Source organism: Pieris rapae, chromosome 22 (assembly GCF_905147795.1).
Source record: "Pieris rapae chromosome 22, ilPieRapa1.1, whole genome shotgun sequence".
Classification (NCBI taxonomy): domain Eukaryota; kingdom Metazoa; phylum Arthropoda; class Insecta; order Lepidoptera; family Pieridae; genus Pieris; species Pieris rapae.
Genome location: NC_059530.1, coordinates 3,387,609 through 3,404,908, shown reverse-complemented (window position 1 = coordinate 3,404,908; position 17,300 = coordinate 3,387,609). Strand labels below are relative to the sequence as shown.

The window sequence follows — 17,300 nt, the reverse complement described above, 5'->3', positions numbered from 1 at the left end:
AAGCTAAAACATTATGAATGATAGCTGCTTTGTTTTGCATAAATATAATGTGGAACTTCAGTAACTTGTCGGATAATATGCGGTCTTTTTTAGCTTAATTGAAATTAAATTCCTGAGCATATTATTAAGAAAATTTGTAGATTAACACTTTCAATACAGACATATTTAAGCAAATCATGATATATATTCAACAAAGTTCAACAGAATAAAATACCAAATAATTTTTTACGATTTAACGTAAGGAAATCAACATTTTTATGTAAATAATATCTTTTTATTATGAGTACGTTGAAGCGCGGGGCCCCCAAATTTGTGGGGCCCGTAGCATTTGCTACTCTTGCTACGTGGCTAATCTATCTTTTAGAAGACGTTATTGCTATTGCAAAAATGATTAACACCCGATATCAGGTCCCTTGCGCTATCAAAAAGCATTAGTTAAAAAGATGGTGGTGATAAATCATTTGTAGTAACAAATCGTTATACAGATTTTTGTCTGAAAAAATGCAAGCTGATGTAGATTTGCATAACGTGACCAAACGTCCCGTTTTAAACGGGACTGTCCCTTTTACCAATAATTACGAGTCCCAGTGTCCCCGAAATTAATTGTGGGACGTAAAATTGTCCCGTTTTTATAAAACTTCCCAGACCAGCAGAATATTTAAAATAAATGTGTCAAGAGTTTAATTCTTATTTGAAATTGTCAGTTGTCACCATCATCTCTTGAAAAAATAAATTTCTTCTGATAAAATATATAACTAAACATTTTGAGTACCTCCTACCTACCTTTATTTTCTGATTCGAAAACTTCAACCCAACTAACTTTTTCTAAATCAATAACTTGTTTTTTTGTTTCCATTAGCTATTTTTTGATTGACTACAATTAAACCAATGTCCCGTTTTGTGACGAAAAATAAATGGTCACTTTACGTATGCAGCAAATTATTTTAAAATGATGAATAAAAATAACCTTTCTATTTAATACGGTTTTAAAATCTTCAATAGCAATACAATACCCTCAAAATCTTAATCGAAACTTCGTTGACGTAAAGTTGGTACCTGGACTCACGAACGTAACGATCTTCCCCAATGTATTAATTTTTTTTATGGCTATAGTACTTTACTATTAGTATTATTAACTTTATGCCAGTTTCTTGTATATAAGTATTAGATATTTCTTAGCTCATTAAGCTTATTTTGGTAATAGTTTACATAAAGACTTGTTATATCACAGGATTTAGGTTTTAGAAAACTATTAATAGTTAGTATCTCTACTTGATCTGTGACATAAATGTTAAGAGTGAATGGGACAAAGGATGCATATTTTGTCTTTCTTTTACGTACTACAAACTACATACACAATGGATTACTTTATTCGTTTGCCTTCAGAAACTGAAGCCAGATAAATTGTTGGCTTATGAAGTATTTTGATCGATAAAATTTTAAGAATATTTTTTTAGTCTATAAAATAAAGTGATGGTGAATTGCAATGTATATGGCTGCAAAAGTCGCACTGAACGAAATCAGCTAAACATAACCTTTCATCGGTAAGTAAAATAAAGCAAAATAAATATTTTTTTATATAATTATTTTGATTCCTATTATACTGAAGTTGGTACATTAAGTTAATGCATTTTTATAAGAGAGATTTATCTATTTGTTTCGGCCTTGTAACCAACCATTGATATTAAAAACGTTAAAGATTACTTGTTAAATTTTACACCCACCAATTATTTATGGGGCTAAGAATATTATATGTCATATAATATATTATTGTAAATAGGCAGGAGGCTCATCTGATGTTGCTGTGATACTGCCTTCCATTGATATTCACATTGCGAGGGCCCAGAGAGCTCCAAAGTTCCTAGAATTGTTTTGGAAATACATTGATGGGCAACTGGTTCCAAATAGTGGTGGTGCTCTATGCAAATTTTGCTAACATAGTATTTTAGATTTAAAGCTCTTCATAAATATTTAAATAATGATATAGCAACCCTTTTTTCAGTTTTCCCAATAATCCTCAATTAAAAGATGCATGGATTGAGTGCACTCATCGAATTAATTGGAATCCAAAGAGTCATTCTCGGATTTGCTCTAAACATTTTGACCCTAGTTGCTTCCAGCAAAAATCAAATAGAACCTACTTGAATCCACATTCAATACCTACACTTTTCATTAAGGTAAAATTATTTCTTAAATCTTAATTACCCATATAGACTCCGCATATAATGAGTAACATATTGTATTTTGAGTTGTATAATAATTCAACACAATACAGCTGTGTGCCTCAGTCATGTTACCATAATTCTGGCAACATCTCATTGATAAAATTATACTTTGATATTATTTATTGTTATTAAGTAGAAAGCCCAATGCCCATTCAATTACTCATATGAAAACTAAAAACACATCATGACTATCATATTTATGATACTAAAGTCTTAACAGTACAAAACCAAATTGTTCATTTTAATCATTAAAAAAAGTTTGAGTTAAAACAAAGATAAATAAGGAACATAGCTAAAATTTATTAATTTGCGTATGTTCATTCAATAGATTAGTGATACAGCAGACGTCACATTTGATGTTAAGAGTTGTCGTATAAATTTAGCGTTGTTCTTTGAGATTAGTCGACATTGAACCACAAAACCAATTATTTCCCCATTTAAACGAAATATTAATATTATCTATCGACGTAAGAAGAGAAATGAGAGTTTTATTCAATGATTATTTTAATAATTCTTACATCTCACGATTCACGACCTATTGTTTTACTAGTTTAGCGCTAATATAACAAGTTAGTTTCAAATGTCAAAGTCATTAAATTATAGAAACCGCAATTAACAATAACCTAATCTATATGTTACTAAAATACAATTGCATTTAACAAAAGTTACATATTATGTATTTACGTTAATACTTAAATTAATAATGATATCTTTTAAGTCCTGACAACTGTCAGAATCCGCCATGATATACATACGCTTGTTATGCATTAAAGTTTGTCGTCAATTCGTGATCGGAGCTAGTTGAGCAATCAATTAGTTATTAAAAAAAGACATTTGCGACTTCAACACGAATATTAGTTAAAAAAACGTTACTGTAAGTAAACTGTTACAAAAAATGGCTAAGTGTTGTATTTTAATGTGTGGTGCAAGAAAAAACAAAAAACAACCTGAATTGACGCTTCATAGGTTAGTACCCCGTTTTTAGCAACATAACTATAGTAAAATAATTCTGATTGTAAAATAAACACAATTCAAGACTAAACAGCTATTAAAATTCGGTTTTATTTTTATCTGTTTATTTATATTTTGCGTAACTTGTATACTTGAATAGGGTTGCCCTCTATCATATTAATTAAATTTTAATTTTATATGTAGATTTCCAAAAAATGAAGTTTTAAGGAAAAGATGGCTTGAGGCTATCGGTGAGAGGAAGATAGATCCTGGGCAAAAAGAATGGTTGGTCTGTTCATTACATTTTGAAAAAAGTTGTTTTAATAAAACACTTGATGTCATAAGACTTCGTGACAACTCACTGCCATCAATATTTCCATATCAAGTAAGTTATATTAAATTCATAAGCGTTCATTTTGTCGACATTTACTATGTGCACAAATCATACAGCAGAAAAATAGAATACTCATGACTTAGTTGACTTTTTCCTTTTAAAGTTTGTAGTGGACAGTGCCTTACAAAAGCAACATAAAATGTGATAGATATTGTAAAGAGTCTCTGTACCTAAATTTTCTTCCTTAGTTTTATATAAATCACCGTAACTTATTTTTTAATTAGGGCCGTATATCGTTGTAACATGAACGTAACCTTAAAAGAGATAAAACTTAAAATGTTTCAATGCCTTTAAAAAACTATTTAAATTATTATTATAAATATGTGATACACAAATGTGAATAAATTATATCTACATACGTGATTTTTTACATGGCATGACGTGACAACCCTGAACAATGGCAGCCATTTTGTGGTACGAATCTATGGTTAGGTATAAACTGTACAATACAGGTAGCAGAATTATTCATGCGGAATTTGGAAATAAAGAGAAAAATACAGAAAATAATTATATAATATGTATAAATGATCGAACTTTTGTCATATTCATTGATTTACATTTCTGAAAAATGAAATGAAAAGACAAGTAATTTAGGTAAGGTACATAAAAATAATTACATGATAACTTTTTGTAATATCTATAAAAAGTTACAAGTAGATTCGTCTGTTGATGTCTTGTGCCTGTGTAGGCATGTATATAGCTTATAACAACAACGATCAATATGGCTGCTTTAATGCGTTAAAACAGCCGTATTACAACTCTTAAAGTGTTTAGTGTAAAATATTTTCCGTTACATTATGGTCCGATAACATCGATTGTATTGGTCAATTAAAGGTAAAACGTATTTTGATAGTTGTATTTCAATAACTTAAAGGTATTTTACTATTCTTTATGTAGGGTGACAATTACATCGCAAATATTTCGGAGCTTTCACTACTTGGTGTATAATATATTTACCTATAACTTTATAATAGGCGGTTAAGGAATACTGTGACCTGTTCAGTTTATCAACAATAAGTTTGGAACGTTAACTAGAAATATTCAAATAAATATACAGACATTACTTGCAGTTAGCCATATTAATTAACCTTTCGTAAACCTTGTTGGCAATAAAATTTGGTTTGGAAACCAGAATTATGTGCTTATTTTTTCCGAAACTTATGCTATGATAATCGTGAACAATCATGCTTTCGAATATCTTTGTAATCTTTAATTTATGGACACTGAGTAAAAAGTGTACTCTCCCACAGTCTATCCTCTTCAGAAAATATTGTAGCGACGTTGGCATTATACTACACTAGAGCTAAGAACTTTACAGTTAGATAGAGATGCAGTTATAGCAATGGTTGTTAACTATTGTGTCTATGGACCAACTATGTCAAGGACCCTGGCGGTTGCTGACTAGTGACTAGTGTAAAATTAAAATAGCACAAGTGCCTGCAGATAAGTTTTTGATTTGACAATTCACAGTTGCGGCGATTGTATTGTGACTTTGCACTTGTTTGGTCCGATTACCAAGAAATGGAAACATGAATAATCCTTGGTTGTCGGGCCGATTTTTATTGTTTGTCACGATTAGTTCTGGTAACACTTAATGACACTCGCGTCTTTGGATTATTGTGTGAAATAATGGTGAAAATAGTGTTCTGAGGAAAGTATTCAGTGATTTTAGATAAAAACACTACAAGTACAATGGTGGGTTGCAGCGTTTTAGGCTGTAAAAGCCGTAGTGAACGGAAACTTCATGAAATAACTTTTCACTTGTAAGTACACAGAATTTTTCTTTATTTGATTTTGCAATGCTATAATATGGACAGTTATGATATTTAACAGTGAAATTCAATGCTTTTTGGTTAGATTAGTCAGGGGTTTTCAATAATTAGGCTCATAATAACCTAGATTATGAAAGATTTAGTGTTGCTATTTTTTATTTTATATATAATCCTAGTCACGTAAGGAAGTCATGTTCGCTGCTGTCATCAGTCGTTCTTGTTGATTTCTTTCCATCGGCCGTATTATAGTTATGTTATTCTTATGAACCGTTGTGGACATTTACATTTAAAAAGAAAGTTTTTGTCATTGTCAAATTACATTTTAGGTTTCCATCTAATCCAGATATTAAAATTAAATGGTTGGAGGCCACTGGGCGAAAAAATTGGCATCCAACCAAATTTTCGAGAATTTGTTCACTTCATTTTCATGGTGCCTCATTCGTGTATAGAGGAAAAAAGGTACAACTTAAACCGTATTCAGTACCTGAAAAATGCGTAAATGTAAGTAATATATTTGTTACTTATTTATCTGGCTACCAAATTATCTCTTTTTTAAGGCTAATTCTTGCTAAACATGGTAATGCATATTTTTGTAGAAAATTTGAAAAAATATATTGCTACACAATTTTTATCTGATCTGTGCGGCCATATTTATGAACAAATTTCTTTAGAAAACCATGTCTTGTTATGTATCAAAGCCATAACTTTGAGGTATCTGGAAGTTAGAATGAATTTTATTATAACATCTCAACTGTAACATCTCATCTCAACTGTCTCAGCGAGATGCAAGAATTAGCAACATGTACAATAACCTAGTTTAAGAGTCAGCAGGCTGTTGTAAAACTTTTCAATTAAATGCTTTTGCATACCAGAATTGTTTTATTTCTGCCTTATTATTGTTTGCCCACAATATCCTGACGATGGTCCTTTCCTTCCACATATTCCTACTAAGAAAAGCACAAAGTTTGTTCCACCCCATCCATCTCAGTTTCCCTTGATGATTTGTAATCATAACTAATTGGTAGTCAATATCAGCCAACAGTCGTCGACTACCAGACATGGATCTCCCCAGAGATATTCAAAAGAAATACAACAATTTGTAATAATTTTACCCAATATGGGGAAACTTTGTCAACGCAGCAACATTAAAAATTTATTGCTGTTTCTTGTGCTACGCTTGAATCCATCCATAGGTTAACATAACTTAATCTGAATTTGTGTTGTTATTTTTATCCCAAAATTAATCTGTTCCATTAAGAAATTGAATTTAGTATACTTCTTTGAAATTGCAAAATATAATGTATTTGGTGCAAGTTAAGACCTGTAATAGTGAGTGAAGCAAAAATTGTGTCTTAATTCATAAGTGTGACTGTTTTGTTGTTTTTTTAAACTTTGTAACATTTAAGTTAATTAATTGTGAAGCAAAAATGACAGCTAAATTGTTTCATGAAAAATTTTATGTGAGTTTTTTGGACAAACCTAATGCTTGAATATACTAAAGCTGCCCAAAACCCTCTCCAAAAATATATTTTAAATCAAAAGAATATCAGAATTGTTACATACACAATGCAGTGTTCTATGTGATATTATTTAAATAATTCTGATTCTCAATCTAAACATAGAACATTATATTCTTATTTAAACTTTCCATATACTGGGTTCAATACCTATTGTTATACTGTGAATCAAATCTGAGATAGCAGGTAGCTGGTATTTCATATAGCAATACGCAAAACCAGTTACATACTAAGACACTAAGGTATCTTTGTTAACATCCAAAGGCAAAAGTAAATATGGGTAACATATCCCAACATATTCTCTGTAATTTCTTTGACACCTTATTTTGATTCCTGTGATTTAGGGTTTCAAATAATGATTTTTCTTTCTTGAACAAATGTTTTACTTTATTCTATGTATAATTTATAGTTTGTAGGATGCTTCTGTGCTGCATCTGCACATTCTATAAGAAATATCTATTGTTTTTGACACAAGTCTATTTAACATTAATTTTAAAATGCCATAGTCTGCCTAATTACCTTATTTCTATATCTAACATTTATTATGTAGTTATTAAAAGAAAGGAATATTTTTTTCAGAAAACGTCGGAAAGGAGAAAACTATACAAATGTGATAAGTGTATCAGAACATATACAAATAACAATGCTTTGGAGAATCACAAGAGAGTCATGCACAGTATAGTAAATAATACACCTCCAATGAAATCGTGTGGTAATAAAAACAAAGCAGCAACTGATAAGTTTGAGAGATACCAGTGCCCCGTTTGTAAAGCAATTTTCCCCTCAAAATTTGTTGCCACCAAGCATATAGAGGTTTATCATAGTAAACAGTTGTAAGTATGGTATATGGATTTAAAACTTTTGAATGTATGTTAAATAGAGTAAAATTTATTTACTCAATTTTTTATAGTTGTGAGATTAAATTGCACATTATTCCATTATACATATAAATTGTACCTATATTGTTCAACTGTATTTTGCATGCCTGTCTAGTCATTAGTGATATTTCAGATCAACTGTAAGATATATCATGCACTATCATGATATACCTATATAGCTATGTTTGTAAATATGTCTAATTAAACATATAACAATTGTCATATGTATAACAATTGATGAACATAAATTGGCACTGTTAAACACAGAGTTGGTGGATTATGTGTACAAAGTACAAAGAATAAAACTACATTTACATGAGGCATACTTGCATGCTGTCCTTTTTGTTGTATCTGAATTGTTTCAGTAGTGATTTAACCTTTTTATTTCAGAACAGCCATCCACCCAGTAAAACTTCAGGATTGTCCACATTGCAAGCAGAAAAACAGGAATTTAGCTCTACACAAGTGTAACTGTGAGATACAGAAAAATAAAATTGGTGTGGGCCATGACGCAACCACCGAGAAACAGGGGAAATCAAAGGAAGAACATTATTATTGCTATTTGTGTAGCAAAGTTTTCAATAACATAAACAAATTCACTGTTCATGTGGAGTATCAACATAGCAAAAGTGTTGAGACCATGTTCTTTCCTAATATGACACGTAAGTACTGTTACATATAGCAAATCTACAATTAGTTCTAGGTTAAAGATGTGATGTATTATAACCTCTTGCACAAGTAGACGTCTGCAAGAGACTGATATTCTATTCATTTAATTTTTATTATGACTACTATAACAATATTGCCCTTTTAACAAACTCATGTTACAATGAAATTATTGTTCACTTCCTCAATATGACTATCAATTAAGATACTTACAATTAAAATTAGGTAAAAGTTGGGAACATACAACTAAAAGTTTTACATTAATCTTTAAATCAAATGTGTCACATAATTGTGGGTAAAAGGTTGCCAACTCTAAAATCTTAGTAAGATAAATTATGTTTGTTATAATTAATTTCAGAGTTCACCTTATGGAAGGACCATATAGAGAAATTAGCATTTATTCAATACCGTCTATGGTCAGAGGAAATAAATGGAAGGCAATTTTACCATTGCATCAACACCAAAATAACAGATGTGTTCACTGAACGATGTCCATCTATAATTGTTGTACAATCATACTCAAAAGGAATTCTAGCCAGATTGTATAAAACCCATGCTAATCATAAAACTTGTGAGTATAATCTAGCAAAAGAATTTCGAAAATATCGTATCACAGACTTTCTGCAATCAATAGACAACTCAAATGGATATGATCAATATTTAGATTTTAAAACTTTATTGGAAAATATACTGGAAGCAGCTGCTAAAATAAAAATATCTGGCTTAAAGGAACTGGTAGAAAAAGCATTAGAAATGACAATCATATTAAACAGATACGACGATGATGACAATCCTATAAAACCTAATCACGTACCAACAAAGTCCTTGACTGATGCAGAAATAACCGAAGTCTTAAAACAAGAAGCAAAAGTAACAATCAAGAGAGAAAATTTAGAATTAGATATTTCAGAGCCGTTGAAGAAAAAAGCCCATATGGTAGATGTATCTCCTAAAATAGTAAATACTTTCTCCTTAGCAGAATATCCTGTTGGTCAACAATCTGACACAGATTCTTGTGATGATATTGACAATAAAATTTTAATTAGCAATTATGTAGGTAAACAGAAATTTAAATCTTGTAACACTAAAATTGATTTACTAGATGATAAAGACACGGAGTTTTCTAGTTTTAACGATACATATAGAGATTTTGTTAGAAAAAACTTAAGTTTATCCAAACCAATGGTCACTCGGTCACGTCGTTCACATACAACTATAAAGACAAATTGCAGTCAGAAAAATAATATAACCATGAGTAGCGTTGCTGATGTAACTGACACTATAAGTAAAACTTCTAAAAAGTCTACTGCAAATTCTAAAGTGAATACTGTTAGTTCAGTAAACATTAATAATAGTGGCAGTTCAATGAATAATGTGGCTGATTCTCCAGTCAATCCGCACAATATTTCAACTACAGAAAATGTTCATAGTAGTTTAGCACCTATTGTAACACCTGCTCCTAATCATTTGATGAATAATAACATGGTATTTGTAGCGGTTCCTTATGCCCCTGTGAATACCATGATTCCTACCACCTCTACAAATCCATTTTTCAATCTTGTTGGTGTTTCAATACCAGAACACATAACTGTAACACAGACTTTATCGAACAATATTAATAAATCCAATCTTAAAGAAGAAGCATCACCTTTAACTCATGATAATACCAATAAGAATGAAAAGGACAACTCGGAAGTTAAAAGTACTGAAACAGATGATAAAGTTAATACAGATGTTGATAGCAGTGACTCAGATGTGGGAAATGATACAGAAGCAAGTAAAGCCGATGACTTTAAACCTAAAATTAAACAAAAACCAAGTGTTAAATTAGAAACAGTGAAAAATAATACTAGAACACCTAAAAAAATTGATTATGAATATGAAGTGATTGAACAAGATAGTGATTGTAATATATTAGTATTAAAATTATAGTGTTAATGTCTGTGTGATTGTCTGCATGTTTACTGTATCTATAGTTAAGTCTAGATAATAATGCTAGTTATAAGACTATTGTAACAATTATGTCAAAGATCGTTTTTTGTTTTTGCAGGATGATGGTTACACAATTCTGTTTTAAAATTGTGTAGCGCAAATTAGACTGACTTTTTTGTATTTGGTCAAGAATTAAAAAGATAATGTTAAGCGATCACTGTTTAGCTATGAATTATATATATTATTATATATTGTAAACAATATACTAGTTTCTCTTTTCAAACAGAACAAATTGTCAATGTATTATTGTCTTTTATTAACATAACTTTTACACATTTAAAGAAAAAACTTTTTTAACGCATTGAAGTTATGTATTATTGTAAACTTATAATTATTTAAACATTATTTTAAATTTAACCGACGTTTCAAGTGCATGGTCACGGTGACTGAAGACAATAGGTGGTGAATGTCAATAAAGTATCACAGCAGTTAAATTTAAAATAATAATTCATAACTTCAATCCATTAAAAGTGTATTTCTTTAAATTGTCAATGTTCTGAAATTTAATTATACAGATTCTAACAAGCTAAGGTTTTAATGATTTAATTTTGGACTACATCATCATGTATTCAAGGAATTTTTTCCTATTGGTTTCTTAATTGCACTTGTTATACTAAACTATATCAAGAGAATAGACATTAAATTGAAATCATGGTTTTTGTTTATTAAAAGCATGGAATTGTTTAGTTAACAACTAAATGTACATAGTTTTATTTTATACTTAATAAGTTATAAAGAATTCGCATTTGCCAAAAAAGATTTACAATCTGTTTTTTATTTTTAAAATATTTTAAAAAACTTCATACAAAAAAAATTTAAATAATACAACAGACTATTGACATTAAACCTTTTATTAAACCCTTGTTACCAATGTTTTGTTACTTTATTTCTGATTGCTAGTAATAAATTTAAGTTTTCTTTGATTTTTTTTTGTTTTGTGATGTTATGTACTGCTCAAAACAATTAGCGGAACAAGATTTTTCTCCTTTCTATTGCTAAAACTGAAATTAGATTTAAATAAACTTGAACGCTATTTTTTATCTTGTTAATTAGTACAATTAATAAAAAAATTCAATTTGTATTTTTTTTACTAAAAAAAATTCAAATGTGCATTGTAGACGAAAAACTAATTGGTGATAAAAAAGGTCGATTAAAGAAATATTCTTATATCGTGTGTAACGTTAATGTGTGTGGCCTCCATGAGCCCTAATCACGGCTTGACAACGACGCGGCATGCTTCGTATGATCCTCGGAATATCTTGTGGAATCCGCTCCCATTCTTCAATCAACGCTTCAGTGAGCTGCTGCAGTGTTTGAGGTGCAATCGGACGCTTTCGGATGCGCCTGTCAAGCAAGTCCCAAATGTGTTCAATTGGATTTAGGTCAGGGCTCATGGAAGGCCACTCCATTACACGGATTTCCTGCTGTCGTAAGTAATCTGACGTGATGGCTGCGGTATGCGGCCTGGCATTATCTTGCATTAAAAAAAACTGGGCCCATACCATATGCTGCGAGCCAAACATGATCTTCGAGCACATTTTCAATGTAGGTTTGAGCACAAAAGCGCCCGGGAATAACGACGAGATCTGTGCGCTCGTCCAAACTAAAAGGCTTATTACACCACGCGATATTCAGACAGTCTTACTAAGATTTAGCCTAGTGTAATAAGAGTTAGCCAGTTAGCCTGTCTAATTAGACCGACCGAATGGGTTCGGCAGTGCTTACTGGCTTACTTGCTGAATATCGTGTAGTGTAATAAGACTTAGCACGCTAAATCATTCAGTCAGCGCGCGGCAGTCGCAGAGCAAAGACGTTTGTACATGTTTGTTTTCTGTGGCCGCGTGCACCATGGCGTGTTCGCAAGAAAAAAAAGTACTTTGAAATGTTTTTTATTTTTTATAGATAAAGTTAGCCAACGCTCGACACACTGATACATTGGTAAAAACAAACATGAATCTTAAATTTAGAAAGAAGGTTCGGACAAATCAATCTTATTATAGAATATCTTAGCTGCAAACGATGTGTCAATAAATTTAAATAAATTTTCTGCGATTCTCTAATGACAACATACTAAAGTGTGCCAGCCTGGTTCTGTTCTTGATTTGTACCGAGACATGCCATTTTTATTGCCATATTGAATGTACGGAGTATCTATTAAATTACATATAATAATATAAATTACTAATATAACATTTTAATAGTCATTCAAACTCGGCAGCTCCTACTCTAAGGTAGTTTCTTAAGTCACATGGCGACATCCGTCACCGACTACGTACGCTTTGCAAATGAGTAAAAATGAGTTAGCATGCGGTATTCAGTCTAGTGTAATAGCGAGCTTGCTAATTAGATTTTAAGACAGTCTTACTAAGTCAGTCTGAATATCGCATAGTGTAATAAGCCTCTAACTCCGCCCCAAAACATCACAGAGCCACATCCAAATTAGTCATATTCCTGGACTGCTGCTGCACTGTATCGCTCGCCTGGGCGTCTGTAAACACGGAGACGACCATTGCAACGTGTTAGACGGAATCGTGATTCGTCAGTAAAAAGCCTCCAATGTCGAAGTTGCCAATTAGCGTGATTTTGCGCGAACTGTCGGTGAGCTTGTCTATGTTGAATTGTTAGACGCACAGCCCGAACTGGTCGGCGTGATCTCAAATTGGCTTCCAACAACCTATTTCTTACCGTCTAGTCGGAAATTTCTACACCAGTAGCCGTCCTTAGTGTATTTTGTAGATCTCTTGCAGTTGTGATGCGGTTACGTAAAGCACAGTTGACGATGTAGCGATCTTGCAAACGTGTAGTTTTTCTCTTTCGAGTTTCGACCTTGACCACGCCTTCGTGAGTATTCTCCCGTCTCACGGTATCGCTTCCAAAGTCTGTAGATAACAGAAGGGGCTACTCCTAGATCATTTCCTACATAACGCACAGTTCGAGTGTTCACAACCTGAAGCCAGGCAATTATCGTTCCAGGGCCGAAAAATTATCGTACATGGATAAAAATTATCGTACAAGTCAGGAAAATGGATAAAATACTTTTCAAAATCATATAAAACGTGACAATAAAATGTTGGAAATGATTTATAGTTTAAATCTTGTAAATTTGTGTTTTTTAAATTAAAAAAATTATTCAAATGAAATATTCGACGTATGGCAAGACTTGAGCGGGGAGTGGACGAGGGCAGTGGGCACTTCGAATGTGACGAACGTGCCAACATTTCGAATTTTTAATTCGAATTGAACAACAATAACAACCAATGAAAGGATTGCGCCATGAAGCAACGGCATGTGATCCTAATAAAACAATGAGGCAATAGATGGCACTAACACTAAAAACTGTAATTAATACAGGCTATCTGTGTAATCATCAAATTTTTCATGAGAACGGAAATTATCGTACAATCTGCGTACGATAGTCGAGTACCATCGTACATAGCTATGAAATTATCGTACGGTTGAGAACACTGTTCGACCCTCTTCAAGCAAAGCGATAGCTCGGGAGACATGCAATTTAGTCAGATCTGAATAGACTACAGAGTCAAAACTCAAACAAATATTTATTGTCATCGAGTCTCTAATATTTAGAATTATGATAAATAACTTTCAATAATAATAATATGATAGACTAAGGAGTCATAATTATTATCGACCATTGAATAGTCGTTAATTATAAATCTAGCAACATTGGCAATATAAATGAACTGCCAATGGACTTTGTATCCGGCTAATAAATAAATTTAAAAAAAAATGAACTAAGGGTTACGATCCTTCACAGATTATGTGACACACAGGTGTGTGTGTTTTATAAAATATGTTTTGAATTTTTAACGGTTGGGTTATTATTCTACTAATGTATATTGCAGTTTCGTACTTATTAGTATTTTTCTCAATCTGTGTGTATATTCATGAAGAGACGAAACAATAAAAATAAGTGCGAATATAATAATGTGCAATTAAACAATATAATAAAATAGTGTGACTTAAATCTCAAAAATTAAATTGAAATATATTGCAGATAAAGGTTTTTCTCTGAAAGCAAAACACAAGTAAACAATGGAGGGTGTCGATAATAACAGTAAGTATTATATTTTAAATAAGTTCTGTTACAGTCTTTGTTTATTTACCTTTTAAGCTAATTCAATCTTAAAAACAGCTAAAAGTTTTATGACCTAACTTTTTTCAATTTCTACAAAGGATATAAATCATGTTGTTACCAATTTCAGACATCAAAGAGCTGAAAAGCATTCTATCAAAGATGTCACTCAATGTATGCTGTGTTCTGGCATTGCCTGAATTCGGAATTAAATGGACAGATGTAATTCGAGGGGTGCGTAACTCTAGGCTGAGAATGGAGCCAGCCAATGTTGCTAAGGTCCTGTGTAACTATGCTCACAGAGCTTTCCTTCCAGAGGATTTAGCTGAAATGGTTGCAAGTCTAAGACTAAAATGTAAGCTATTTAAAATTTTATTTGTATTTAAACAGCTCCACATTACCATTAATTTTTTACTGAAACTTTCATTTTGTGTAATCTTGACTCCATTGCTAAACTCTATAATCATGCTTCTATCTTTCAATCTAATATCAATATTTTATTTATTTACATACAATAATATTATAACTCATTCAACTTTACTTTTCAGTGGTCACAACCCAACCTAGGACATGGCATGTCATTAAATTAGTCAACAAGAATGATGATGAACCTACTATACTATCTCCAAATTTACCCTTTTTTTTAAAACAAGCATTAACAACTACAAAAATCTGCAAAAATCGTCGACCTCAGGTATGATCGATTTATTAAGATTAGAAGAGGTCTATTCTTTTAATTATATAATTGCTTTCTTCGACATGCTCATGAGAAATAAACTCATAATCGGGTCCATTGTTTCACATAGATGCAAAGAAATCTTAGATAATATTCTTTACAGTATGAGTATTTTTGCATAGTGAGGATATTTATGAAATTAAGAATGTTTGTTTTTTTCATTTGTAATATAATTTCAGATACAAACATTTAAAATGAACAGCCTTGTATACATAAGTGTTCAAATTCAAGGTACAAGTCCAGTTTATATGGCGGTACCTTTACAAGGAGATGTTGCTTTGGTTAGTGCGTTGCGGTCTAGTGTAATTGCAGCACTAGTTAAAGGTAAGTCCCGTGACATAAGAATTGGTTACTTTTAAACTCCAGATCTCTATTTCAAGGTAAATGTGATTTAATTTCAAAATTTGTACATAATACCGACTATATTGTTTCAAACTAGCACTCCCTACAGCCTAGGTGGCCTTATGATACCCATATGTAAAAGTTTGCATATTTTAATAGTTCATTTTGGTTTATTTTATGCTTCCAGTTTTATACAAATTTTTTCACATCAAAACATAAGTACCTAAATTTGTTATGGATAGATAAATCCGAAGATAATTATTTTCCGGGGCAGGGAAACCAGTATGCCAAATTCCACTCAACCATAGAGGAATTACTACTTATTAACCATGTAGAGTTAGAAAATAGTAAAATAATTGTTGAATAATGTATAATTTTCAGGACTGGGCTACGAAACGTACGAAGACGTGTCTCTTTGCGGCCAAGACATAGACTCCCTTTTCCGAATATACAATACAGGCAACACCAATCGAGCTGAACATTTATCTGGGTTGCCAGAATACAATCCAACACCAATAATAACTAAGTCGGGCATAGATTATACAGGCAAAGCATATGATGAACATTATGTACAACAAATTATTGGACCAGACCCACCTATCGTGAGGATGTTGAAAATAAAAACAGAAAAGGAATATTTTAATCCTAATATGTAAGTACTTTACTGTAAAGTAAAATATAAGTAATAGAAAATAATTTTCATATTTATATGGGAAGTGTTGGAATAAATTTTACATTATTTGTTTTTATTTTAGTACACAACACCACAAGACACAGTAAGAAGTAAAGATTTAATAAAATTTTAACTTTTTAGCCACAATTGTCACAATTTAAGATTACAAACTTCTCATGATTACTAGTTAAATGTAGTTCAAAGTTCTGAATGATATTTTTCTGTTATCTCAAGTATGTTACTTCTAATAAACATTTATTTATGAGTTAGTCAATGCCCAATGGGAATTACAATAAAAATCTTGCATCTAGGAACATACGAAAAAATCCTATAAAAACTTATAACCCCTTACGCCCTTTAAACAGTGTACTTTATACCTAATTAAGTATTGCTAACATAACAGAATTGTTACAAACTATAATATATAAATATGTGATCTAAAAAGCGAGTTTTGAATGGCTTCAAAATGATTTACTGTAATGTAATATCATTACATTATCGTCAAACAATTTTGCTAGCTTATTATGGTCTTGAAGGATTGATGCACCTGGCGTTTTAATATCTCTTTTGTTATTGCTTAATGCATTTTTACATTGTTTATATCCCAAGAATTTTGTCTCTTTTTTATATTATGTATGTAAATAAAAATGCATGTGTAGATGTAATCACTTATTGGCGTTGTAGATCGTGTCACCGACTATATAAAATATTTTAAATAAGAATAAAAACATATGAACACACGTTTCTAACTTATCTTAATTTTCAGATTAAATAAGGAAATAAAAATGGAAATGGACTTGAAGACGGAAGACGTGGCAAAATCTCTAATACATTGGGCCAAGTTGGGTGCGATTCCACCGACGTCTGAATTATTCCATATATTTCATAAAACGAAATCAAACAATTTCGTTTACCAGGGAGATATGAATGATTAGTTTATTTTTTAATGAAATAGCAACATTTTTGTATAATAAATTATAGACCTGACCTTGACTAACCTATTTGATACTGTTTTTTTTTGTTTGGCCCACAAAATTGGAGAATCACCTGTCAAAATTAAC

General features: G+C 31.4%; 2 protein-coding genes across 10 annotated transcripts; both read left to right on the top strand.

Annotated features, from left to right (window-relative positions):
* The first annotated feature begins 1,215 nt into the window (after positions 1-1,215).
* LOC110997796 lies at positions 1,216-10,596 on the top strand. 8 transcript variants are annotated; one of them, XM_045633114.1, is made up of 8 exons: positions 1,216-1,544; positions 2,003-3,191; positions 3,381-3,561; positions 4,821-5,333; positions 5,669-5,843; positions 7,439-7,692; positions 8,128-8,399; positions 8,762-10,596. In XM_045633114.1, the coding sequence occupies exons 4-8, from the start codon at positions 5,263-5,265 to the stop codon at positions 10,333-10,335; spliced, it is 2,346 nt and encodes a 781-aa protein (XP_045489070.1). In that variant the 5' UTR covers positions 1,216-1,544; positions 2,003-3,191; positions 3,381-3,561; positions 4,821-5,262; the 3' UTR covers positions 10,336-10,596. The 8 variants fall into 8 exon arrangements, with proteins under 8 accessions (XP_045489070.1, XP_045489071.1, XP_045489069.1 ...); XM_045633115.1 differs by having other exon boundaries at positions 2,003-2,177; positions 3,381-5,333; XM_045633113.1 differs by having other exon boundaries at positions 3,381-5,333.
* Positions 10,597-14,167: 3,571 nt separating this feature from the next.
* Positions 14,168-17,240, top strand: LOC110997802. Of its 2 annotated transcripts, none has more exons than XM_022266124.2 (7): positions 14,168-14,326; positions 14,411-14,470; positions 14,619-14,843; positions 15,037-15,182; positions 15,404-15,548; positions 15,948-16,218; positions 17,006-17,240. In XM_022266124.2, the coding sequence occupies exons 2-7, from the start codon at positions 14,449-14,451 to the stop codon at positions 17,172-17,174; spliced, it is 978 nt and encodes a 325-aa protein (XP_022121816.2). In that variant the 5' UTR covers positions 14,168-14,326; positions 14,411-14,448; the 3' UTR covers positions 17,175-17,240. The 2 variants fall into 2 exon arrangements, with proteins under 2 accessions (XP_022121816.2, XP_045489089.1); XM_045633133.1 differs by having other exon boundaries at positions 14,207-14,225.
* Positions 17,241-17,300: the final 60 nt, after the last annotated feature.

What these genes read in the sequence shown, in the direction of transcription:
- LOC110997802 (XM_022266124.2), top strand. Translation starts at nt 14,449, where the DNA reads ATGGAGGGTGTCGATAATAACA. An exon ending in GCAAAAATCGTCGACCTCAG is followed by an intron (nt 15,183 to 15,403) that starts GTATGATCGATT and finishes ATATAATTTCAG; the next exon opens with ATACAAACATTTAAAATGAA. An exon ending in GAATATTTTAATCCTAATAT is followed by an intron (nt 16,219 to 17,005) that starts GTAAGTACTTTA and finishes CTTAATTTTCAG; the next exon opens with ATTAAATAAGGAAATAAAAA.
- LOC110997796 (XM_022266110.2), top strand. Translation starts at nt 3,121, where the DNA reads ATGGCTAAGTGTTGTATTTTAATGTGTGGTGCAAGAAAAAACAAAAAA. An exon ending in CCTGAATTGACGCTTCATAG is followed by an intron (nt 3,192 to 3,380) that starts GTTAGTACCCCG and finishes TTTTATATGTAG; the next exon opens with ATTTCCAAAAAATGAAGTTT. An exon ending in GTTTATCATAGTAAACAGTT is followed by an intron (nt 7,693 to 8,127) that starts GTAAGTATGGTA and finishes TTTTTATTTCAG; the next exon opens with AACAGCCATCCACCCAGTAA.